The 26,757-nt window shown below is 38.3% G+C and overlaps 2 protein-coding genes across 3 annotated transcripts; one reads left to right on the top strand and one right to left on the bottom strand.

Moving 5' to 3' along the window:
• Positions 1 to 1,251: 1,251 nt before the first annotated feature.
• On the top strand, positions 1,252 to 4,402 carry LOC111562828 (protein SCO2 homolog, mitochondrial). 2 transcript variants are annotated; one of them, XM_023261568.3, is made up of 2 exons: positions 1,252 to 1,380; positions 2,385 to 4,402. In XM_023261568.3, the coding sequence occupies exon 2, from the start codon at positions 2,398 to 2,400 to the stop codon at positions 3,193 to 3,195; it is 798 nt and encodes a 265-aa protein (XP_023117336.1). In that variant the 5' UTR covers positions 1,252 to 1,380; positions 2,385 to 2,397; the 3' UTR covers positions 3,196 to 4,402. The 2 variants fall into 2 exon arrangements, with proteins under 2 accessions (XP_023117336.1, XP_023117337.1); XM_023261569.3 differs by having other exon boundaries at positions 1,301 to 1,380; positions 2,388 to 4,402.
• Positions 4,403 to 4,503: 101 nt separating this feature from the next.
• Positions 4,504 to 16,916, bottom strand: ncaph2 (non-SMC condensin II complex, subunit H2). The gene is made up of 20 exons (XM_055006603.1): positions 16,804 to 16,916; positions 15,000 to 15,112; positions 14,594 to 14,695; positions 14,097 to 14,158; positions 13,948 to 14,023; positions 12,996 to 13,052; positions 12,759 to 12,838; positions 11,703 to 11,863; positions 11,386 to 11,504; positions 11,194 to 11,277; positions 10,097 to 10,157; positions 8,918 to 9,019; positions 8,798 to 8,842; positions 8,222 to 8,292; positions 7,203 to 7,317; positions 6,365 to 6,442; positions 6,231 to 6,280; positions 5,895 to 5,996; positions 5,660 to 5,809; positions 4,504 to 4,806 (listed from the first exon to the last, which is right to left on the bottom strand). The coding sequence occupies exons 2-20, from the start codon at positions 15,105 to 15,107 to the stop codon at positions 4,633 to 4,635; spliced, it is 1,797 nt and encodes a 598-aa protein (XP_054862578.1). The 5' UTR covers positions 15,108 to 15,112; positions 16,804 to 16,916; the 3' UTR covers positions 4,504 to 4,632.
• Between the last annotated feature and the right edge of the window lie 9,841 nt (positions 16,917 to 26,757).

Genomic DNA, 26,757 nt, shown 5'->3' with positions numbered 1-26,757 from the left:
AATAATTGGAAGCATCAGGCCGCCACCTGCTGGAGAAAACCTGTCACAGCAACAAACAGGAAGCGTCACAATCATGAATAATAAACTGATTAATAGAAATCTTTTTAACAATGACATAAAGAAAACCAGTAAAAAATAATAATAAGAATGATGATGATAATAATAATAATAATAATAATAATAATAATAATAATAATAATAATAATAATAATAATAATAATAATAATAATAACAGTTTTAGAAAATTGTTCAGAAAAAACAGCATCAGTGTGTTTATTAGTTTAAAAAAACTCCAAATAATTAAAAATATCTTTGTAAAAAATGTGAAAAGCACAAAGAAAAACAGGAAATTTTCCACATCTGGAAGCTGAAATCTGAATATTTGAACATTTTCTCTACTTTTGAGTATAAAGAAGAACATCTTAGCGTTTCATTTTTATGAATTGATTTTTATTCCTCTTTTACACAACTAGCATATTTTAATAACTATTATAGAAAAAATATTCTTGTTATTAGTATAAATATAAATCAGGTGTCAGTTATACTTTAGAACATTAACAAATTAATCAATAATTTTATGACTTTATTATATTACTGTATGTTTATATTTCAAATATATATGTGCTGGTATTTCTGAGGAAATTCATTTATAGTTATTTTACAGGTTTCACAGTTTATTCTCTGTTATCAGTTGAATGTGATTTTTTGAAATATTTTAAATCTAAAATATATAAAAATACATTTAAAATAGTATTTATTATGAATCCATGTACATAGAATAAAATGACTTATTTTTATCATTTTTTTATTTACATTTTGCTGTCAGTTTTTATCTGTCACATTTTATTTATTAGAATTAATTTATTTTTTGTAATATTTAATAACTTTATTAACAAACCCACCTTGAATTATATTAGATGTTTTCAAAATAAAGTTCCATAAACTCTATTTTCCAACAGTTTCTGAAATAAACCCATTTCCTCGCGTCTGTCATTAGCATTCATTTGGTTTTGCTATTGTTTGTATTTTATTTATTTACATAAAGACTGAAGATTACAGTTAAATCTTTTATATTTGTTTAAGTTTTATTGTGAAAAGTGAAAAAGGCATGAATCTGCTGATAGTAATCGAACAGATCCAAGAAAAAAAGAAAAGCATTCTGGCTAATTATAAGAGATTTGTCTCCTTACATGCAGTTTAATATGTAGAGAAACAATAAATATATGTTTTATTGATTTTCTGATGATCAGGATTCATGAGTTCTTCTTCCGGTTCGTGTCGAATCTGCTTACCGGATTCGGTTAAAGTAAATCCGGTGCTGTGATGTAAACTGACCGGCGTGTGACCGCGGAGCTCCGGTGCGTGTTTGTACCTGAACAGGTGAGTTAACAGCTGATTTCTTTACCTGAAACTCTCAATTTGATGCGGAAGTAACTGGAGCTAAAGCCGTTAGCACCGCGGCTAACTGCTAACGTTAGCTCCCACAGACCGTTAGCTTCCCAGCGGCTAAATTCAACTTTTTTAATGTTAAAGACGTTTCTAAACTCACCTGAGCAGCAGGCGGAGGTCTGGGCAGCAGGACAGGAGGGTTCATGTCGATGTCAGGCGGGTTTAAAGTCACTGAAAGTGGATTTATTATCACCCAGCGAAGGAAACTGTTTAAATTTAGAGCCAAGATGGCGGAGGTTGGTTACAACACATTAGGGATATATGGAAGCCCGAAGGGGTCAAAATTAAACCAAATCGCTTTTCTGATTAATTTTAATAGTGTTGCTTTAGAGTGTTTTACAACGATGGTTTCTGACATTCGGACATTTTAGTGTTCTATATCAGACTGTGTTAGTTTATATTTAGCTAAGTCCAGCTAAATTTAGCTTAAAAAATAAAAGGTACGTTAGGCTAAGTCAAGCTAAGTTTAGCTAAAACGAGGTATGTTAGCTGAAGTCAAGCTAAGATTAGCTAAATAAACGAGGTATGTTAGCCTAAGTCAAGCTAAGTTTAGCTAAAACGAGGTATGTTAGCTGAAGTCATGCTAAGATTAGCTAAATAAACGAGGTATGTTAGCCTAAGTCAAGCTAAATTTAGCTAAAAAAACGAGGTACATTAGCCCATGACTACTGCGCTGGGACTATAATCCCTGATTATGTGCAAATTGAGCTATCTGGGCGACCAAATTGGGTTTTTTTCCCCCATATTTTTCACCATTTTCTGAGATTTTAGCGACAAACAGCTGATCTATTCATCCAGATAATAATTAAAATGTAAAGTAGTTGCATCTTTAATTATCATATCATGAATATTTCTGGGCTTCATGATCGTAAAAGGTTTAGATTAAAACCTGCAGAGTGAACGTCGTCTCACTTCCTCTTCTGTCTGTGTTGCAGCAGGACGTCGGCCATGTTGGCGCTGCGCTGCATTCTGGGAGATCTGCGAGGACGACTCCTGAGGACGTTTGTGTCGTCATCGTCTCTGAGCTCGGCGGTCCGTCCAACCCGGCGGGATGTTGGTCCTCAGCAGGTCCGCTTCAGGTCTCAGGGTCGGGATTCAGCGTCGGCGGCTAAACTGAAGCTTCGGACTCGGCTGCTCATCATGCTGCTGTTCGGTGGCGGCATCATGGCTGCCTGGCGGTACGTGAGCTGGGAGAAGCAGCAGAAGTTGCGGCGGCAGCGTGTGGAGCAGCTGCGACAGGTGGCGCTAGGCCAGGGCACCTTCAGCCTGCTGGACCACCATGGCCGGCGCCGGACCAAGCAGGACTTCCTGGGCAGCTGGGTTCTGCTGTACTTCGGCTTCACCCACTGCCCAGACATCTGCCCAGACGAGCTGGACAAGCTCAGCGCCGTGGTGGCATCTCTGGACCAGGACAAGTCGCTGCCGCCGGTCCAGCCGCTCTTCATCACCGTGGACCCAGAGCGGGACGACGTGGCAGCGCTGGCCCGGTACGTGCAGGACTTCCACCCCCGGATGATCGGACTGACGGGTACACTGGAGGAGGTGAAACATGCGGGGCGGGACTACAGAGTGTACGCCAGCGCTGGGCCCAAGGACGAGGACGGAGACTACATCGTGGATCACACGATTCTGATCTACTTGATCAGTCCGGACGGGCTGTTCGTGGACTATTACAACCGCATGAAGAACCAGGAGCAGATCGCAGAGAGCGTCAAGAACCGCATCAACGGCTATGTCAAGATCTGAAACTGGAGAACCACCGGGAACAACATCGACAGCTAGAACAGGATCCAAAACCAGAGAACTTCATCATGATGCTGCCACGACCGTGCTTCATCGTGATGCTGCGTTTGCGGTCCACTAAACATGAAAAACTGGATTGCAAATTAAGGAAAAACTTACTTTCATTGAACTTTCAAATAAAACTAAGAAAATTATATTTCTTAAAACGGATACCTCTTGTTTCTGTATAAGTTCATGTCTGTTTAGGGAACGTCAGGAACCACATCAGCAGCTCCGTCCGGACCTACAACCAGAGACCTACATGTTCTCCTCAGCTTTGAGAAAACAAACCTGCTATTGCCGTTGAAAGACAGATTTAAAGTGTCTTTTAAGTTATTTTTGAGCAAAAACGTTAAAATGAATCCGTCAGTCTCAGTGTGAAGGAGTTCAGATGAACAGTTGGTTGAAGAAGGTGAGAGAGCAGCAGCTCTGGAGGTCTTTTCTGAACAGCAGAAAATCAGTGTCTGAGAAGAGCAAAAAAATAACGGCAAAAATGTCCTCATGATTTACTAGGGTGTAAAATCTAGTAAAAAAAAAATGCAACCAAGTGATGAACTTTACATCATAATGTGATATAAAAAGATGAAATGTAAAGTTTTCAAAGGAGGAACAGAAGCTTTGCCTCGAACTCTGATGACGTCTCTGTTTGACTCTTTTTACTCCAATAAATTGTAAATTTGTTGTAAAATTGTTTTGAAAATCGACTTTTTCCTTTATTCATATTAAAATTCATATTAAAATCTGAGTCTGAACAATATTTATAGGAACTATTGAAGACAAAAACCTGAAACTTAAAATTTTTCCTGTAGATCAAATAATTACTGATTATGGGTGAAATAAAATGTGAAAAAGTCATGATGTCATGATGCTGCCACCACCATGCTTCGCATCATGATGCTGCCACCACCATGCTTCACATCATGATGCTTCATATGAGAAAAAAGTTATTTCCATCGAACTTCCGTAGTTTCAAAATGGTTTTCCAAAGATATCTAAGGAAGTATGGCAACTTTAAACCTCCTGTTTCCATAAAAGTGTGTCTGTTCAGATATTTATTTTTTCAAAGTACTTTGTTGAAAAAAGAAAATCATTTCTACTCACCATCTCCGACCTTACCTGTTAAATTAAATCAGAATTGTGAGAAACTGAATAAATACAAGATAACGATGCATATTTTCTACTTTGGTGAGTTTTTGTGGAAATTTCAGTTTCCAGATTATCTGATGTCCTAAATTTAAAGACGGGAAATAAAACAAACATACAACCTTTGGAAAGTGTTTTTATAAAGAGCCACACAGCTCTTGCAAACATGGATGTTTATTAAAAATATTGATATTTAAAAAGATTATAGGACGACTGAGGAGGTCCCATGGAGACAAACAGCATGATTTTAGTTGAGGATTACAGGTCAACAGGCCTGAATGAAGGAGCAGCAGGATCACTGATCTTCAGCTGGAGTCGGTCAGTCTTGAACCGGTCTGTCGCTCTCTGAGTGCTGAGGAGAATCAAACTCATCGTGTCCAAACTGTCCTCGAGTCCTGCAGCGCTGTCGATCTGCACCGTCAAGTCGTTGGCCTGCAGGAAACACCCGTCAATAATCAATAATCAGCAAGTTCTGAGGCTAAGAAATGATGGAAAAAGTCCATCAAACAGTGATAAATCTGGACCCACCTCTATGGATTTCAAGGTTCTAGAATGTTCTAAGTGAGACTAAACTTAAAGACTGGAAGCAGAAAAGGAGAACGTCCCCTGGAGAAAGTTCTAGAGTAGATCTACTGACAACTGGAGAAAGTTCTAGAGTAGACCTACCGACAACTGGACAGAACTTTCTCCAGGAGACGTTCTCCTCTATGGACTTCGAGGACCTGGAACTCTGGAGATATTCCCAGTATCAAGGTAGAACTCTGATCATTGATAAAGATACCGGAGATGAATAACCAGATGGTCCTGAGGAGGTCAGGAAGGAATTTTAGTCCTATTTGGTTGATTTTTTTTTGGTGCCAAATTTGAGTTTTTGTCGCAATTTCACCTGTTTTGGGTGATTTTGGTATTTTTTGTGGTGATTTTGTATGCTTTTGTGTCTTTTTGTGCTTGTATGCAGTGTTTTTTCGTGGTAATTTTGATTGGTGGTATATGGTGAGTTTTCATCTTTATGAAGTGATTTTGCAGCGTTTCATGGTGATTTCTTGTCATTTTGAGGTGATTTTGCGTCATTTGTGGAGATTGTGAGTCATTTTGTGGTTATTTTACATCTTTTTGGATAGATTTTACACATGTTTGTGGTGATTTTGTTTCTTTTTGTGGTTATTTTTGCGTCATTGGTGGCAATTTTGAGGCTTTTTGAAGTGTTTTTGTTGAGATTTTGAATCTTTTTGTGGTTATTTGGATCTTTTTCATGTGAATTTTGTGTCATTTTGCTGTGTTTTACCAGCTGTAGTGACGCCAGCAGGAACCTGCAGACCTCTGTTGGATCCAAACCATGAACGATGGAGGAGAAGAACCTCCGATGGCTGATGGCGCCCAGAGACTCTACCACTCGATCTCCGTAGTCGTGGATGTCAAACGTCGGACGCTCCTCCTGCAGGAACAGGAAGTGATGTCAGAGGACAGGTGGTTCGAACTGAGACAGGCGACCAGTCTGAACCGGTTTCCAGCAGGTTTACCTGCAGCTGCAGATGAGGTCGGATCTTCTCCTCCCAGTCTTTGACCCGTCGGGAGAGAGCCGTTTCCTGAGTGTAGGCCTGACTGTTGGCCACCAGCTGCTCCTGAACGCACCACGGAGAACAGGAAGTGTTAAAGTCATGATGATGCTGCCACCACCGTGCTTTAATCATGATGCTGCCACCACCGTGCTTCATCATGACATAATAATTTCAAATCTAACTTGTCAAACTTTCTATGATGTCAAACATCTAAACTCTAATTTAAATCACTCTAAATACAATAATTAAAACATTATAATGTCAGCAGACATATCAGTAACATCATTGATCTCTTACCACTCGCAGCATCACCAGATCTTCATAACTCAGCTCGTCTCTCTGAGCTTCTACAGACAAAAAATGAAACTCGTTTAACTTATTGACCATATTGATTCTTTAATAAAGTTTTAATCAGACAGCATCAGTTTTACCAGGAGAAATAAAGTCTGCTCCTCCGTCACCTTCGTCAGGAAAAACCTCCAAGTTATCAAAGTTATCGTCGTCTCCACCTGTGGGACATTCATTTAAATCAGCAACAAACTCAATAAACTCACTAAGTCAATATTGAACATTTTAAATGTATTTTAGACAAATTTTGAGTCATTTTAATCCATTTCAGATAATTCTGAAAGCATTTTTGATTATTTTAAAGTAATTTTTCCAGGTTTCAATTTATTTAGGACAAAATTTCTGTCATTTTGGACGATTCTAACTCATTTCAGAGCATTTTTGACTATTTCAAGTCACATTTTCTGTCATTTTGGACAGTTTTTATTATTCATTTTGTCATTTTTGGGGGAGAAATTAACATATGGAACGATTTATGTCAAATCTTTTCAGTGAAATTCAAAAGCTGAGTCATTCTAAACATTCTAAATGTAGTTTGGACAAATTTCAAGTAATTGTGAACCATTTTTTCAGCCATATTGAACCGTTTCAACTCATTTTGAACCATTTCTGACTATTTTAAAGTCATTTTGGCCCAGTCATTCATTCAAAACTTCTGTCATTTTGGACAAGTTTTGTCATTTCTTTTGTCACATAAAACAGATTAATGTGAAATCTTTTCAGTGAAACTCAAAAGTTGAGTCGTTCTGAAATTTTTTACGTTCAATTAGGACAAAATTTGAGTCATTTTGGACAATTTTTTAGTAATGAAAATCACCATAACGTAAAGTCAAGTGAAAATGTGGGCAGAGCCAGCAGGTACTCTCTACTGAGCATGTGCAGTGAAGGAATCATCTTCTCAGGTAAATGTGTGACGGTTACCTGGCAGGTCAGGTGATATGAACCTGTCCACAGGCTCCTCCCCCTGGTCATTTAGCCCTGCCCCCTCCCTCTGCAGGAACGTCCTCCTCATGTCGTCGTCAGAAACCACCAAACCCTGAAACATCAACAGGTTCAGACCAACGTAAACCAACACATTAAACTGATTTATGTCAAATATGTTTAAAGAAAAACTAAAATCTGAGCTGTTCAGAACAATTTCAACTCACTTTGGACCATGTTTAGACAATTATCAAGTCATTTTGGTGAAGTTTTGAGTCATTTTAGACAGTTTTCAGAAAAATTTAAATAAATGTAAATACATTTTAAGGTAATCTTGAACAGTTTTAACGCCGTTACAAATCAGTTTGGGTCTTTTTTTGTTTTACTTTTTCTGAGCAAATTTGTGGACATTTTGTCATTTTGGAACAAATTTTGTGATTCATTTGATAATTTTTGATATAAAATATCGTGTAAAACAGCTATATGTCACGTCTGTTCAGTGAAACACAAAACCTTTGAGTCAATCTGAACAATTTGAATCATTTTGAACACATTTCTGACAACTTCTGTGTAATTTTGTACAGGCTCCGAGTCATTTTAGACAAGCTTTGTCATTCATTTAGACCTTTTTTTGGAGAAATTAACTCTCAATCGGAATGATTTTAGCCCAGTTTGAACAAATTTCTGACAACTTTTGGAAGGTTATAAGTAATTCTGAACCAATTTTCAATCCCTTAGGACAGGTTTGGAGTCATTTTTTTTAGAGGTTTTAAGCAATTTTGGACAAATTTTAAGTCATTTTGATCAATTCTACCTCATTTGAACAAGTTTCTGTCAATTTGTGATTCATTTTGGGCAAGTTTCCAAATATTTCAGAGGATTTTGGAAAAAAGAAAGCTTTGTTTTCTTGTGTAAAAGGCAAATAAATGTGTGAGTCAAGAATCAGAGCTGTTAAGGTGGAACAGTGTAAAACTAGTTTAAAAAATGAACAAAGTGAGGAGAAATCAACTTTCTCTTACCGCCCTTCTGTTGATCCTCCTCTGAGTCTTCAGTCTTTGTTCCATTGTGTTCAAATAAATGTAGTTCAGGTCTGAAAGAACAAGAAGTTTTAATTTAACATTAAGGAAACTCTTTAATTCTTACATAAACTAATAAGCTTTCCTCCTTTTCTTTCCTTATATTCAGATTTAAGAAAAAACAACAGACAACCAACAAACTATGCAAAAATCAACAGAAAATGAACAGAAAACAACAATAAAAATGGAAAAAAAACAGAAAACCAACAAAAAAACAATGGAAAATCAACAGAAAAACAACAAAAACCAACAACAAACAATGGAAAACCAACAGAATATGAACAGAAAACGACAATAAAAATGGGAAACCAACAGAAAACCAACAATGAACAACAATAAAACCAACAGAAAACCAACAATAAACAAAGGCAAACCAACGGAAAACCAACAGAAAACAACAATAAACAATGGGAAAACAACAGAAAACCAACAATAAAGAATAATTTCACTCTAAACTGATCATTTCTGTTGCTGCTTCAACATTTCAGCTTTATTTGAGATCAGTTTTTAACTTGTTACCTGTAAACTTGGGTCCATTCTTCAGTTTGTGTTCAGACGGATCATCTGGAACAAACAAACAAACACAATCAGACTCTGTAAACATGAAACCTGCGGCAGATTAAACTGATTTCAACCTACAGGTTCGTCTGATCCAGCTGCTGAAGTCCTGCAGAGCAGAAGCTGCTTTTCTTTTACGTTTCCCTCCGTCATCCAGACCATCAGGAACCTTGTAGCACTTTCCTGAAACACAGACGTTCTGGACAGTTTAAACCTCTGACATTTGAGTGGTTTTGGACAAATTTTTACTAATTTTGGACAAATTTTGAGTTGTTGTGGACACATTATGAACAATTTTTAAGAAATTTTAGACAGGCTTTATTAATTTTGTTTTTAAATCTAAATCTTTTAAATCTGTTTTTAATACATTTGTGACATTTTGGACACACTTAATCTAATTTCAGACCATTTCCCATCATGTTGGACAAGTTTCAAGTCTTTTGGACAGGTTTTAGTCAACTCGGACAGCTTAAACTTGGAATATTTGAGTTGTTTAGGGCAGATTTTAAATAATTTTGGACAAGTTTTAGTCATTTTGGATACATTTTTGAGATGTTTTGGACAAGGTTTAGTCATTTCAGACAGGTTTTATCAATTCTGGACAAGTTTTAATCTATTTTTAAAACGTTTTGAGTAATTCTGGACAGCTTGAGTCAATTTAAAAACCTTTAAAAGCCTGTTGGACAAGTTTCAAGTTATTTGGGAGAAGTTTGAAATCATTTTACACTAATTTCTGGTAATAATGGGAAACTTTAAAATCATTTTGGATATGTTTTATTCATTTTTGACATGTTTTATATATATTTTTAACACATTTTGAGTCCATCTGGATAGGTTTTGTGACATTTTGGACAGGTCTAAAATAATTTCAGACCATTTTCAATCATTGTCTACAACTTTCAAGTCTCAAGCATCGTCATTTTTGAACAGTTTTAGTCAGTTGTGACTTATAGCGGAGACAATATGAAAAATTTTCAAGCAATTTCAGACACATTTCAGTCAATTCAGAGACCTTTGAGACATGTTGGACAAGTTTCAAGTTATTTTGGACAGATTTCTAGTAATTTTGTTGAAATCTAAAGTTCTTTTGGATCTATTTTAATACATTTCGAGCCATTTTTGAGAAGTTTTGTAACGTTTTGGACACGATTAAAATAATTTCAGACCATTTGACACAAACTGTCAGCAACGTTACACACAAAATACAACAAAACACAAACAATAAAACACGACAGTCAGACCAGCAGAGTCTTCAGTTACCTAATTTTATCGTTTTTTCTCCGTCCAGCACAGCGTAGGCGTCATGAAGCGTCCAAACATCCTGAAACACAAATCAACCCACATTCTCACTAAAAAACACCTGAAAAATCTGTTTTTTTAAAAGTGCTCTAAGAATAATCCCGCTGTTTTAAAAAGCCGTAATATGAAGAAAAGTCTTATTATTTAAAGAAAAGAACTTTTTAAAAATGATGAATATAAAACATTTTTAAAAATTACTTGGAAATTTTACCAGAAAGACAAAAGTCGTGGACGTTGTTGGTGGAATTTTAGGAAAAAACAACTAGATTTTTAGAATAATGGTGCAGATTTTTGAAAAGTTTAAAACATTTTTTTAAAGTAAATTTAATAATTGAACATTTAAAAGAATAAAATCATGATTTACAAGAAAATAAACTGTTAATTTTACAAGAAAGTAAAATTTTTTTTAGTTTACATATTTGAGAGAAAAAAAAGGAAAATCAACCATAAAAACAACAGAAAACAATTAAATCCAAAAGAAAACCAACAAAATCAATTAAAATACTGTTTCAATATATGAGAAAAGTAACTAAAAACAAATTCCAATGTTCAATTTAACCAAAAACTTCAAGAATTCAGCCATAATTTATAAGAAAGTTGAAGTTCAAGTTGTGAAATTCGACGAATTTAGTTGTAATTTAGAAGAAAAATTTGTAAGAAAATACACAAACATGTAAAAAAAAAAACTAAAGTCATTTGTACGACTGAGTTCTAATTATTAAAAATTAGTTGATGCAATAAAGCTACAATTGTATAATAATAAAAAACTAAAATCTGACACAAAAATTTTAAAACCACAGTTGTAGATTCTGAGAAATATTTACCTACAATTTATGCATCAAGTTTGAATTTTATGGAGCTGAAGTCGTAATATTCTGAGAATAAAGTAAAGAAAGTGGCAATTTTAGAAAAATATCATAAAATTAAATGAATTAATTAGGAAAAAAAGTCCTACTACTTTGAGAATATGGTGATAATGTGGAGGAAAACATGAAACACAGAGAGAAAAGTTATTTTGTTGTAATTCTGAGAACAAAGCAGCACATTAATTTCCGTACTTCAGGTTGAACCTCGTCCATCTTCTTCCTTTTGTCGGCTTCAATCTGTCGTCTCTCTCTGATCATCCGACCTTCACTGGGAGCCTGAGACCAAAAAACAGGACACAAATTAACTTTTAATTCATAGTTTAGCTAAAAAACTCCACAAAAGAAGAAGAAATCTGCCCAAAGGACATAAAAGCAGATCAGTACTGAGCCTTGGTGTCGGTCGACGTGTTCCTCCACATCCATGAAGTCCTCTGCAGCTTCACCTCCAACATCTTCAGCTTCAAATCCTTCAGCTTCAGCTCCACCAACCGGAGCTTCAGCATCTAAAACAAAGATCAAATCAACAAACATCGACTCTCTGGAGGTAAAGAACAAGAACCTGAAGGGCCTAAAGCAGGAATTAATCAGTAAAAGTATCTAAAAGTATCTCTAACTCAGTAGATCAGTGGACTGAAGCTGGTCCTGCTGGTGTCTGAAGACAGTAAAGAGTGAATAAACTGAATACTAAATCGTTTTTCTACCTGTGAGCAGCTGCTGCGGGTGGAACTCTGTGGAATTCTGCTGCAGCATCAGAAACCTGTCCACGGTCGATCGGTGCCTCAGCAGAATCATGTCTTCGTCTCCGGGGATGAACAGGTTGATCTTGAAGTCCTTCACACTGCAAACGATGTCGCCTTTCACACTAAGCAACACAAACACAGCAGCTCAGAATAACAGAAACCAACACAAGAGAACAAAAAACTGTGAAAAACTAACAGAATAAAGCAAACACTTTGGAAAACCAACAGAAAACAACCCAAACCAATGGAAAAGCAAAAGAAACTAACAATAAACAATGGAAAACCAACAGAGGAGAACAAAAAAGCGTCTTGAGACAATTTGACTGTAATTGGCGCTATATAAATAAAATTGAATTGAATTGAATTGAATTGAAAAAAAAAACTATGCAATACCAATAGAATAGAATAGAACAAAAACTTTGAAAAGCCAACAGAAAACAACCAAAGAAAAAATAAAAAAAATCGACAGAAAAACAATAATAAACAATGTAAAACCAACAGACAACAACCAAAACCAACAAAAACACAACAGAAACCCAACAGAAAATGAAAACAACCAAAGCCAACAGAAAACCAATAGAAAACCAGCAAGCAATGGAAAACTAATAGAAAATTAACAGAAAACAACAATAAACACTGGAAAACCAACAAAAATCAAAAGAAAACAACCAAAACCAATGAAAAACCACCAGAAAACAACCAAAATCAATGGAAAAACAACAAGCTATGGAAAATCAACAGAAAATGAAAAGAAAACAACAATAAACAACAAAAAACAACACAAAATAGAAAACCAATAAAAAACAATAAACAATGGAAAACCAGCAGACTCATGTATCTCTGCTTGCTGCATGTAAATACTTCAATTTCCTTCTTGTCGTCTTTCAGAAACAAGGATTTGATGATTTTCTGTCCCAAACCAAAGTAACCTGATAAACCGGCATCAGAAGACGCCATCTGATCAATTTAACAGACATTTAAAACTGTTTGATTCTAATCAATAATAAAAACACCAACCTGATCAGAGGAAGTTTCTGCTTCTCACGAGTTTCAGGAGGAATCAGAGACTGAGGAGGAAGAGGAATCACCTCCACCATCTGAACAAAGATCAATAACCTGATCAGATATCAGTTACAGATCAATAACCTGATCAGATATCAGTTACAGATCAATAAACTGATCAGACATCAGTTACAGACATCAGTTACAGATCAATAAACTGATCAGACGTCAGTTACAGATCAATAAACTCACCATGTTAGAGTCACAAGTCTCAGAATTTTCAGACTCCTGCAGCTTCGGAGGCCTGAACTGAAGGAGACAAACAGACGATGATGTCAGCGGCTGTCTACATTACCCAGAATGCTTTGAGGCCGCAGCTACAGGAAGTGACATCATGCCGCAGCTGGACAATGAACTGAGCAGAAAAATAATCAATAATAACATGCACCAACAGCAGTAAAATACATTATTAAAAATATATTTAAAATAAAAAAATATTTTCAAAAAATAAAAAAATATGGAAAAACTGAAATATTTTTTAAAAGTTTTAGAAAAATTCTAAAATTTATATGCTATTTAAAAACACTAAAAAGCCATTAAAACATAAAAATAATAAAAATCTTTTTTAAAATATCTAAAATGTTTTAAAAAAACAAATCAAAATAAACATCTAAATATTTTTTTTTTACAAATCTAAACATATCAAAAGCATTATTTATTATTTATATTATTAAAAATCTAAACAGAAATATGGAAAAATAAAGAAACATTTAAAAAAAATCAAAAATGTTGATAAATATTCAAAAAATGGCAAAAATATTTTTCAAAAATTTACGAAAAAAATTGTAACAAAAAAGGTCATGTTTATTTTTTAAAAGAAACTTCAATAGACATTAAAAAGTAAACAGACATTTTTTCATTTATTTTTTATTGATATAAACAGTTTATATAAACTTTTTAATGTGAATATTTTCTAGTTTTCTTTCCTCTGTGACAGTAAACTGAATATTTCTGGACTTTGAGGAAACTCTGATCCACATTAACTGTTATTTATACCAGAGTAAAACATTCACCTGTTAGTTTAGCTGCTACAAGTGAGAGTTTATTATTAATAGAGTCAGACTCTAGTCTCACCGTCACATTCTGATAAAAACACGTTTCAATAAAGTTTTGAGACAGAGTTTGTATTTTCCTGGTTTCTTACTTCGTCCTGGTTGCCATGGTCGTGGTGATCTGTTGCTCTGTCGTCGTCCTGAGACGCTGCTGCCTGTTTGTTCCGTCTGTCGGCAGAAAATAAGATCAGAAACTGAAACCAGGTGAACGCCTCACCTATCCTGAATGAAGTCATCGTACTTCCTGTTCCTGTCGCTGATGAACTCCAGAGTTTGGAAAACCAGACTGTGCAGCAGCTCCACCTGAAACAAGACAGACAGTTAGAGTCCCAACGGACAGGTGAACCAACAGATGGACCAACAGGTGGACCAACAGGTGAACCAACAGGTGAACCAACAGATGGACCAACAGGTGGACCAACAGGTGAACCAACAGGTGGACCAACAGATGGACCAACAGGTGAACCAACAGGTGAACCAACAGATGGACCAACAGGTGAACCAACAGGTGAACCAACAGATGGACCAACAGGTGAACCAACAGGTGAACCAACAGATGGACCAACAGGTGAACCAACAGGTGGACCAACAGATGGACCAACAGGTGAACCAACAGGTGAATCAACAGGTGGACCAACAGGTGGACCAACAGGTGAACCAACAGATGGACCAACAGGTGAACCAACAGGTGAACCAACAGATGGACCAACAGGTAAACCAACAGGTGAGTTTCCTGACCTTCTTGCTGTAGATGCTGGCTGATCCTTGGATCAGCAGAGCAGCTTCTGCAAAGTTCAGTCTGGTTTTTCCTCCATCGAAGGTGATGCACATCTCATCCAGCTGGAGACACAAAGAAATAAATAAAATCTCATTTATTAATATCATTTAAACAAAGAAAAATATAGTTTTTTAGATATTTGTTAATATTTGAAAGAAAGATCATTTAAAAAGGTAAATAATATACTTTCACAGACAATATCTTGTAAAAATCACAGAAAAAGTCTTAATTTACCAGTTAAACATTAGAAAAAACACAATAAAAACCAACTAAAACTATAAATACTGCCCACACAAATCTGTAATTTAGCATCATAATGTGACCATAACATTACAGTTTTTCACTGCGTATAAAAACAGGTTTAACCTCATCTAAGTAGTCGTTGAGCTCAGACGCCAGGTCGATGTCCCAGTTTTTGGTTAATTCTCTGATTGGCTGTAGCAGGTGAACGTATCGGCTCTGAGTTGCCTCCATGACTCCTGGAAGAAGAAGAAGAAGAACAAGAACAAGAAAAAGAAGAAGAAGACGACAATGTCAAAACTGAAATTTAAACACTTACTTTGGTGAAAGGATAGTCTCGAAAATAGTTGTTTTTTTTTTTTTTTTAAAAAGTGGATTAGTTTCCCCTAATGTCTTGGTTTGTCCAAAGATCTTCACTCTTGTATATTCTGTTGATTTTTTCTATATTATGTTGTATATATTTTGATGATTTTATTTGATTTTACCTTCACTTTATCCCCTAATACTCTGTATTGTCTTATAATAAAGAGCTAAATAAGCTCTTTATTGAATATTAATGCTGGTGTCACAACTTATTTTCCCTCCATGGATTAATAAATTCATCTAACAGAGTTATTACAGCAATGTTGTATTAAATAAACTTACTTATTGCTAAAAAAAAAAAAAAAACAACAACTTTCATTTAAATAAAACCCGAAACAAAACTTAAAATATTCTATTTTCCACACTGTTCTTTTGGTATTTTTCATACTATACATGTTTATTTTTTAATTATACATGTTAAAACACACATAATTACGCAGAAAACATGTCAGGCTAACGTTAACTGTTATACTGATTAAGTATTGATTTACTAAAACTGATTTATAGACACAGTAATGACGTCATTTCCTGTGAACTCAAAGTAAAATGTGAAGGAAATAGAAATAAAGTTGTGTTTCTGTGTTTTGTATATTAACTGCCACAGTTCTGCCACTTTTTAGAGTTAATATTTGCAGCTATAACTTTATTTCAGTGAGATATTAAAGCAAAACCTTCATTTCTACGAAGTAAACTAACAAACAGAGCAGGAGCCAATTGATGGCTGCAGTAAATTTGGTGACACTACAGTGTATAAAAGTTAAGTAATTGAATATTTCTCTCTTCGCTGTTGCAGCGGTTTTGCTATTTGCAGACGGTCCCTGTTCACTCGTTGCACAGCCAGCTGCTCATAGACATCAGTGCTATTTCTGCAACTTGAAAGACAGCGACTTTTGATAAAACTGGCCTCGTAGCACATTGTCTAGTTTACAGCGATTTGAAAGAGGTATTGTTTATGTTTTTACAACGTATATCTCATGAGTTATTGATGCCGGAAGTCCGAATCTGTGAATATCTTGCCAACTTTACCAAACTCAGAGTAGCTGCACCGAACTCCGGTTAAAAATCTGGACATTTACGTTCACTAATTTCATTTTTATCAACCAAACACTTTACATTTCTCTTATCATTAACAGCATTTACAGCACCATCTGTTAATTATCTCTTAATACGTCTAAAAGTCTGATATATAAATGTAGTTAGCCGGTGCGGTTGTTTTTCATAACTGAGCCACAACTATAACGGTAAATTATGTAGAATATTAATAGTTTTACGTCTTTAATCACGAGCCGAACACAACACCACATCCTCCTGATTATTTAGACATATTAACTAGTCTGGTATAGAATATAAGTTTGTCTAAAATCTAAATAAAACACAGAAATAGCAGATTTCCTAACCCAGTCTGGTTGAAAGTTCGGAGCGGAGCAGTTGTCAGAGCTGAAATATAAAGTTGATTTAACGGTTTGGTTGTTTTAACTTTAACTAAAGTGTCGCCTGAGACTAAAACTGTGACATTAATAAGAAGGTTTTGGGTTATTTTAGCAGTAAAATCACTAAAAAGACTCACCGGGCTGACAGAGCAGAGCCGCGCTGATGCTAACTGTTTGTAGCCGTTAGCTTTGAATCAAACTCCCCGCGCTAAAACTCTTCTTCTGCGCTGACTGGCGGAGCGGATCAAAGCAGCTGCAGCGACACGACAGGTCGCAGCTGGAACTGCAGGCGAACACTGGTTTTTATCCTGCATGACTGCGTCAACATTTGATTTACTAAACATGATGCTGCCACCACCGTGCTTCAACTCATGATGCCGCGACCACCATGCTTCACATCATGATGCTGCCACCACCATGCTTCACGTCATGATGCCGCCACCACCATGCTTCACGTCATGATGCCGCCACCACCATGTTTCACATCATGATGCTGCCACCACCGTGCTTCACATCATGAAGCCGCCACCACCGTGCTTCACGTCATGATGCCGCCACCACCGTGCTTCACATCATGATGCCGCCACCACCGTGCTTCACGTCATGATGCCGCGACCACCGTGCTTCACATCATGATGCTGCCACCACCATGCTTCACGTCATGATGCCGCCACCAAGGTGCTTCACATCATGATGCCGCCACCACCGTGCTTCACATCATGATGCCGCCACCACCGTGCTTCACGTCATGATGCCGCCACCACCGTGCTTCACGTCATGATGCCGCCACCACCGTGCTTCACGTCATGATGCCGCCACCACCGTGCTTCACGTCATGATGCCGCCACCACCGTGCTTCACGTCATGATGCCGCCACCACCGTGCTTCACGTCATGATGCCGCCACCACCGTGCTTCACGTCATGATGCCGCCACCACCGTGCTTCACGTCATGATGCCGCCACCACCGTGCTTCACGTCATGATGCCGCCACCACCATGCTTCACGTCATGATGCCGCCACCACCATGCTTCACGTCATGATGCCGCCACCACCATGCTTCAACTCATGATGCCGCCACCACCATGCTTCACGTCATGATGCCGCCACCACCATGCTTCACGTCATGATGCCGCCACCACCATGCTTCACGTCATGATGCCGCCACCACCATGCTTCACATCATGATGCCGCCACCACCATGCTTCAACTCATGATGCCGCCACCACCGTGCTTCACGTCATGATACTGCCACCACCGTGCTTCATGATGCTGCCACCACCGTGCTTCATATCATGATGCTGCCACCACCGTGCTTCACATCATGATGCTGCCACCACCATGTTTCACATCATGATGCCGCCACCACCATGCTTCACATCATGATGCTGCCACCACCATGTTTCACATCATGATGCTGCCACCACCATGCTTCACATCATGATGCTGCCTCCACCGTGCTTCACATCATTTTCACTATTATTTGTAATCATGGCATTGATTCAGAATCTGTAATACTGAACAAATAAATCAAATAATCTCTGATTATGGCTGAGTTTAAATATGAAATAAAAGCTGTTCCATCTCTGAGCTCATTAAAAAGACACTGATAATCAGAAGCCAACTAGTGATATTTAAGGAACTACATGTAGCTGCAGGTCACAACAATATAAAACTAAACATATAGAATATTTTAATATAAAATACTGAGTCTGAAATATCAAAAGAAACTTATTTTGGTTAAACTTTCTCAACTGACTGAGCAGGTTTGACAGAAAAACTAAAATATTCAGAACAGCCTGATCCAAGTAAAGCTCAGTTCTTGATGCTCTTCTCTAAATATAACTCAGAGGATTTTTTTTCATTTTGTCCTAAATAGTTCCTTAGATACTGTTGTTCTAACAGCCCCAGATTTCAATGTGAGAAAAAAACATGCAGAAAGTGGGTCAACAGATAATTAAAATAAAAATATCTGACTGTATTTCAGATATCAAGCCAAACGTCCACAGTTTCTTGGTAAATGTCCACAGATGAAGCAGTGTCCGGCCTCTAGGTGGCAGCGCTGCAGTTTGGAAGAACATTTAGTGTTCTGCTGCTTTTTTTATTGAGGTTGGATTCATTTCAGGAGATACTTGACCTTTTAATGATTACAAAGGATCACACTTCTACACCTACATGAGATGGAAAAGAAACAAGAAGAAAAGTGGGGATTCTGCTTGAAATAATCGTTTTTGAAAAGAAAACAAAAACAAATTTACGGCGATATTTACTGAACAGTTTATGTTTATACCGAAAGTGTAAGAATCACAGCTGAACAATGCGTTGGACATCTGTGGTTTATAACAAGACAACAAAAAACAAGACAAAAATAGCAAAAAACAGAACTCATAACAACAAAAACAGACCAAATGACCAAAATTAAACTGAACCTATGTGTTTTTTCAAAGGTTATTCCATCTCAGATCATGATATCTTTAGAAGAATTTCTGGTCAATTATGTCTGAGTTGTCTGAAAATTTGATGACATAAAATCTAGATATTTATGAAGGTATTTGTGTACTCAATATTGCTACATGACAAATCCCCTCCAAACCAGCTTTATGATCCAATGTTGGTTTAAAACTACAGCTTTTCAGAGTTATTTTTTGGAGAACCACTTCTACTTGGATTAAAATATGAGCAGTTTTTGTTTTTTCTTTTGTTTTCATGGTACAACTTGTCGTTACCTGCTCAATCGGTTATGAAAGTTAAGTGAAAATAATTTATTTCTCATTTTTGCAGTTAAGTATTTTATGTTTCCCAGACACAAAACACTGCAGATCATGAGAAATCCACCATTGTGGATCCATTGAGAAGCACGGTGGTGGCAGCATCAGGATGTGAAGCATGGTGGTGGCAGCATCAGGATGTGAAGCACGGTGGTGGCAGCATCATGATGTGAAACATGGTGGTGGCAGCATCATGATGTGAAGCACGGTGGTGGCAGCATCATGATGTGAAGCATGGTGGTGGCAGCATCATGATGTGAAGCACGGTGGTGGCAGCATCATGATGTGAAACATGGTGGTGGCAGCATCATGATGTGAAGCACGGTGGTGGCAGCATCATGATGTGAAGCATGGTGGTGGCAGCATCATGATGTGAAGCACGGTGGTGGCAGCATCATGATGTGAAGCACGGGGGTGGCACCATCATGATGTGAAGCACGGTGGTGGCAGCATCATGATGTGAAGCATGGTGGTGGCAGCATCATGATGTGAAGCACGGTGGTGGCAGCATCATGATGTGAAGCACGGTGGTGGCAGCATCATGATGTGAAACACGGTGGTGGCAGCATCAGGATGTGAAGCACGGTGGTGGCAGCATCATGATGTGAAGCACGGTGGTGGCAGCATCATGATGTGAAGCATGGTGGTGGCAGCATCATAACATGAAGCACGGAGGTGGCAGCATCATGATGTGAAGCATGGTGGTGGCAGCATCATGATGTGAAGCACGGTGGTGGCAGCATCATGATGTGAAGCACGGTGGTGGCAGCATCATGATGTGAAGCATGGTGGTGGCAGCATCATAACATGAAGCACGGAGGTGGCAGCATCATGATGTGAAGCATGGTGGTGGCAGCATCATGATATGAAGCACGGTGGTGGCAGCATCATGATGTGAAGCATGGTGGTGGCAGCATCATAACATGAAGCACGGTGGTGGCAGCATCATGATGTGAAGCATGGTGGTGGCAGCATCATGATGTGAAGCACGGTGGTGGCAGCATCATGATGTGAAGCACGGGGGTGGCACCATCATGATGTGAAGCACGGTGGTGGCAGCATCATGATGTGAAGCATGGTGGTGGCAGCATCATGATGTGAAGCACGGTGGTGGCAGCATCATGATGTGAAGCACGGTGGTGGCAGCATCATGATGTGAAACACGGTGGTGGCAGCATCAGGATGTGAAGCACGGTGGTGGCAGCATCATGATGTGAAGCACGGTGGTGGCAGCATCATGATGTGAAGCATGGTGGTGGCAGCATCATAACATGAAGCACGGAGGTGGCAGCATCATGATGTGAAGCATGGTGGTGGCAGCATCATGATGTGAAGCACGGTGGTGGCAGCATCATGATGTGAAGCACGGTGGTGGCAGCATCATGATGTGAAGCATGGTGGTGGCAGCATCATAACATGAAGCACGGAGGTGGCAGCATCATGATGTGAAGCATGGTGGTGGCAGCATCATGATATGAAGCACGGAGGTGGCAGCATCAGGATGTGAAGCATGGCGGTGGAAGCATCATGTGGCAGCTGATATAAATATTTGTAACAGGTGTATTTCTAATGATCGCTGCCATGTTCAGACGTCTAAACAGAGTTTCTGTCTTTCCTCAGCTGAGGTTGTGAACCTGCTGAAATTAGTTTTCTGAGGTGGAGTTGAGAAGGTCAGGAGATGTTATATATATGTTAGGGATGATGACAGGAAGTGATGGTGAGGACGGTCAGAGTCTGTTTACTGGCAGGAAGCAGCTGTTTGAAGTCTGAAGACGTCAAATTAAATTTCATGCAGATGGAGGCCTGATGTGATTCTGGAGCAGAGATATTCAATTTCATTTTCAGAACGCTGTGCGTGCGTGTGTGTGTGCGTGCGTGTGTGTGTGTGCGTGCGTGTGTGTGCTTCTCCACACTTTAATCACAGAAACTTTCTTGACACAAACAGGATGACAAAGAGCAGCAAAGTCGACAAAGGTCACGAAAAACAAATGAAGAGACGGAGATGAAGATGAGGATGATGATGATGATGAAGATAAACATGATGATGATGATGAAGATAAACGTGATGATGATGATGATGATGATGATGATGAAGGTGAAGCTCCTCCTCCTCTTCCTCCAGGTTATTCTGGGTTCTGCTGGGTTCTCTAATTAAAGCCTGAGCAGGATGACGGAGCAGCTGGAGCTAAAAATACTGAACCTTAATTTAACCAGACAGAGCTCTGATCCAGGAGATGCTGCTTCTTCTTTTTCTTCCTCTTTTATTCTCACACTTCATCCTTCTACTGTTTTACAAGAAACACACAAACAACAGACAACTGCACACAATCCAACAACAACAACAAGACAACAAAAAGTCAACATCCAGACCTGATCAGCAGAACCCAACCAGCAGGTTTGAATTTCTCCTGGTAGACGTTCAGGTAACTGAAGGATCTCTAACAGCTGAACTTACTGGTTGTTTCAGGACAGATTAAACCTTTGGTCTGACCAGACGAACCGTCCTGGAGAACCTCTTTCAGAACCTCAAACCTTCCATCATGCATGGTGGTGGCAGTATCATGCTCTGTGGAACTGGATCGTTCCACAAAGTAAATGGAATAATGAAGAAGGAGGATCACCTCCACATTCTTCAGGAGAACCTAAAACCATCAGCAGAAGGTTGGTCTTGGACACAGTTGGATGTTTCAACCAGACAATGAGCCCAAACACACATCAGACGTGGTAAAGAAATGGTTCCATCAGGCTGGAATGAAGGTTCTAGACTGGTCTCCCCAAAGTCCTGACTTAGACCCATCAAGAACCTATGGATTGATGAAGAAACAAGTAAAATAAATGTAGTTGAACTGAACCAATTCTGTCCAGAGGAGTCAAAGATAAACCAGAAGATTGAAACCAGAAGAACTGAACTGAGGAGGAAACTGACAAATTTAACCAAATATTAGCTTTGAGGAGACCAGTCTAGAACCTTCATTCCAGCCTGATGGAACCATTTCTTTACCACGTCTGATGTGTGTTTGGGCTCATTGTCTGGTTGAAACATCCAACTGTGTCCAAGATCAACCTATATAACCTACTATGATACTGCCACCTCCATGCTTGATGGTAGGTTTGGTGTTCTTGGGGTTATAAAAAGACCCGCCCAAGACAGTCTGAAATTAGTCCTAAACCAGTCCTTAAAAGGTCTAAAACCAGGACCAAAACCAAACATAAACCAGTCAGAACCAGTCACAATACAGTCCAAACCCAGTCCTAAAGAAGTCAAAAACCTGGACAAAACCAGGACCAAGGCCTACCTAAACTACTCCTAAAAAAGTCCAACACCCTCCCAAGACAGTCTGAAACCAAACATAAACCAGTCCCGAAGAAGTCCAGAACCAGTTCAACATCCAGTCTGAAACCAGTCCAGAAGCTCCTCTAGAAAGCCCCAGAGCATGATACTGCCACCTCCATGCTTGGTGGTAGGTTTTAGGTTCTTGGGGTTGAAGGCCTCACCTTCAGTTTTTGTTCCATCTGACCACAGAACTTTACTTTCTAAGTTTCTGTTTGTTTATTTATGATCCAGCAGATTTTGTCTGATTTCCAGAAGAACTTTAATGAAACTATGAAGGAACCAAAATGTGACAAAGATTCATGTTTCAATGGTTCCACCTTAAATTCAGAGTTCTAGGAGTCTTTGGAGACCATAGCCGATAAACATGGACTTTATAAAATCCAGACTGTGATTTAAGTTGAACTACTGGGTTAAATGTTGTGACTTTAAGGAATATAAACTATAAACCATGAATTTGTTTTTCCCTCCAGCAGTCCAGGCTGTAACTTCAGACTCTGGGTTTGTTTCTGGCTGATAAGAGAAGCTGTGAAAGCGTCGACGTCATCGGAGCTCCGGTCTGATGTTTGGAAGGAAAACTCTGAAACAAGCCGATGTCTGGCTGAAACTGTCACAGGAAAATCCAGACTTCTGCCGCTGCAGCGCCAATAAGAAGGAACCAATCCCAGCGAGGCGACAGAACAAAGAGAGCAGCGGAGGATGGAACCAGACGGAACCAGACGGAACCACAGGAAACAACAGATTTATCCTCAAAAACAGACCCAGTGTTTGTTCTGACTCAGTTTAAGGCCGTCTGAGGTCTTTCCTGGTGGTTTATTGATGAATAATTATTGATTTATTGATGCTTTTCTCTGTAAAAGATCTCCTAACTCTTTGTTTGATAGAAGCTGTAAAAATAAACACCATTAATCTCAGAGGTTCTTGGTTCTATTAAAGTTCTTGGTGTCAGACTGTAAAGATGAAGTCGTAGGTATAGCTCGTTATTTACTTCATTACCTTTTAAAGATGTTGTTTATCAGGATGTAGATCACAGTAACTTCCTGTGTACCCGCAGAAATAAAAGACATTTAAGAAACATGAAGGTACAACGATGATCAAAAGTTTAGAGACTCATTTAGGTTGTTTTGTATCTAATTTCTTTATTTTTATCTCTGTTTTCAGTCTTTTTATGTCTAATTTTGGTTGTTTTGTGTCTAATTTTCGTTGTTTTATGTCCAATTTTTGTATTTTTGTGTCTAATTTTGGTTGTTTTGTGTGTAATTTTAGTTGTTGTATGCCTTATTTTAGTTGTTTGTTCAGTTGTTAGTTAAATATTTGTGGCTGATGTTTACAGCTTTGGTTAATTTAGTTCCATATTTCTGCTCCAAACGATGATAAATAATGAATCCACAGAAACAGGAACAGATCTGACCGTCGTTCTTTCACTGAACTGATTAAACTGAGCTTCATCAGATCAGAGTCTCAGAGGAAATCAGTCCGTTTACCTGATTATCACAGCAGCCAATCAGAGCGCAGCACGATTAATTCAACGTCTGATCAACGACACGTTCGTTAGGAAGGACGGTTAACGAGCTGAAACCAGAAACAGGAAAAGAACCAAAGACAAACCATCAGACTCCAGAGAGAATCTGGTTTTAGTTTCACAATAATCTGATATTTTCTGAGTTAATGAGTCTCTGTGATGATGTTTTGTTTCTCATTTTGCTATTTTTTAAAATCTCATTTTGTGGTTTTGCCCCTAAAGGTCTTTTGAGTCTCGTTTTTGTCATTTTTTTGGTCACATTACGGTCATTTTTGTCTCATTTTGGTTTTTCTGTGTCTAATTTTGATCATTTTGCAGCTTGTGTTGGTTGCTTTGTGTCTAATTTTAGTAGTTTTTAGTCTGATTTCAGTGGTTTTGTCAAATTTTAGTCATTTTATGTCTAATTTTGGTTGTTGTATCTAATATTAGTATTTTTGTGTCTAATTTGGATAATTTTGTCTAATTTCAGTATTGTGTCTAGTTTTGTCATTTAATGTGCAATTTTGTTTGTTTTATGTTTAATTTCAGTAACTTTGTCTCTAGTTTCAGTAGTTTTGTCAAATGTTTGTCGTTTTGTGTCTAATTTTAGTAATTTAATGTCTACCTTCATTTGTTTTGTAGTTTATTTTGTTGTTTTGTGTGTATATTTAGTATTACTGTGTGTATATTTGGTAGTTTTGTGTGTATATTTGCTGGTTTTGTGTGCATATTTAGTATTTTTGTGGTATATTTGCAGGTTTTTTGGTCTCTTTCCAGGAGGATTGATGCTCTACAAACCTCTCTGCGACTCCATAACGGATGATGTCTCTCAGGTGTTCTGGCTTCAGTCTGTAGATCATCAGCTGTGGAGGAAGAGGAGGATGATGAAGAGCAGCGAGACGGCAGTAAAGATGATGAAGACGAGGAGTCTGTCTGCGGATGAAGGATGGAGGACGATGAAGGGATCATTTTCTCTGCAACGAGCCACAACCAGACAGAAAAATGAGGCTGTTCAGGAAACTCTGAATAAAAATCCTTCAGGAGAGCAGAGCGGTTTCTTTAGAGAACGTCTGAGAACATTTAGAGAACATAAATAAAATAAATAATAAAATAAAAATCCTTCAGGAGAGCAGAGTGGTTCCTTTAGAGAACGTCTGAGAACAGAACAGGACGGGTTAATTGGAACATTTAGAATAAAACATCTTCATCACTGGGAGGAGGAACTGGAGGATTATTACATCCATCTACAAAATATACACACGAAACTATCAAATATACACACAAAACCACCAAATATACACAGAAAGGTACAAAATATACACAGAAAATTGCAAAATATACACACAAAACTACTAAATATGCACAAAAAACCACCAAATATACACATAAATCTACAAAATACACAGAAAACTACAAAATATATACACAAAACTACAAACTATACAAACAAAATTACAAAATATACACACAAAACTGCCAAATACACATGCAAAACTACCAAATATACACACAATACCAAAAAATTTACACATAAAACCACCAAATATACACACAAAACTACAAAATATACCCACAAAACTACCAAATATGTATGTGTATATGTATATTTGGCGGATTTGTGTGTATATTTTGTCGTTTTGTAGTTGTTGTTCTTGTGTTCTTGTTGTGTTGTTGTGTTATTGTGGTTGTTGTTGTTATTGTTGTGCTGTTGTGTTTGTTGTTGTGTATCTGTTCCAGGTCCAGTGTGACTGAGCTTCCTGTCTCCAGGTGGACTTCCTGTCCTCACCTTGGCGTCTCCTCTGGGTCCTGATGTCCCCTGATTGGTTCCATTAGAGCGGCGTCCGTCTTCCCATCAGGCCGTGCAGCAGGGGGCGTGACCTCAATCCCGCCGCCATCCAATGACCTGCATCAGATCAGATGAGGTCGCCGTGGCGATGAGGAGCGTCCAGCGTAACGAGGACATCGAGTTCAGAGTCGACCTCCGAGGTTCAGCAGTTCGACTCCACCAGAGAGTTTGTGGCCAAGTCATGATGGACGACGGGACGTTTATGTGGAGAAATAAATCCTCAAAATAAATCCGACGACTGCAGAACGACCAGTTTGTAACAGAAAGAGAAAAGAGAGACGGCAGTGGGGAAAAGAGACACAAAAAACTAAAACTATAACCACAAAAAGACACAAAACAACCACAAAAATACACAAAACAACCACAAAGAGACACAAAACAACCACAAAGTCACCGCTGAACCGTGACGTCCTTCAGGTTGAATCATTTTTGTTCTTTAGGTTTGAATCTTCGTTTCCGTCTGTGAGGAATTCAGACGTTGCTTCTGATTCAGCTGCAGCCTCCAGAGGACGTTTCAGATCTTCATTATCTGCATCTCAACACCTTCAGCGGCGTCTAAATAAAGCAGCTGGTGGGAGGCGGCAGAGGCTCGATGTCCCCCTGAGGACCCCGTCCAACCCGGCTCCAGCTAATTGGCTCTAAAGTG

This window comes from Amphiprion ocellaris, chromosome 21, assembly GCF_022539595.1.
Source record: "Amphiprion ocellaris isolate individual 3 ecotype Okinawa chromosome 21, ASM2253959v1, whole genome shotgun sequence".
In the NCBI taxonomy this organism is placed as follows: Eukaryota; Metazoa; Chordata; class Actinopteri; family Pomacentridae; genus Amphiprion; species Amphiprion ocellaris.
This window is presented reverse-complemented; position numbering and strand designations above follow the sequence as displayed.

Excerpts from the sequence above, each read along its gene's own strand:
- LOC111562828 (XM_023261568.3), top strand. The coding sequence starts at position 2,398 with ATGTTGGCGCTGCGCTGCATTCTGGGAGATCTGCGAGGACGACTCCTG.
- ncaph2 (XM_055006603.1), bottom strand. The coding sequence starts at position 15,107 with ATGGAGGCAACTCAGAGCCGATACGTTCACCTGCTACAGCCAATCAGA. Across the intron at positions 13,053-13,947 it reads ACCATGGCAACCAGGACGAA|TTCAGGCCTCCGAAGCTGCA; the intron begins GTAAGAAACCAG and ends TGTCTCCTTCAG. Across the intron at positions 11,864-12,758 it reads CAGAAACTTCCTCTGATCAG|TGTGAAAGGCGACATCGTTT; the intron begins GTTGGTGTTTTT and ends TGTGTTGCTTAG.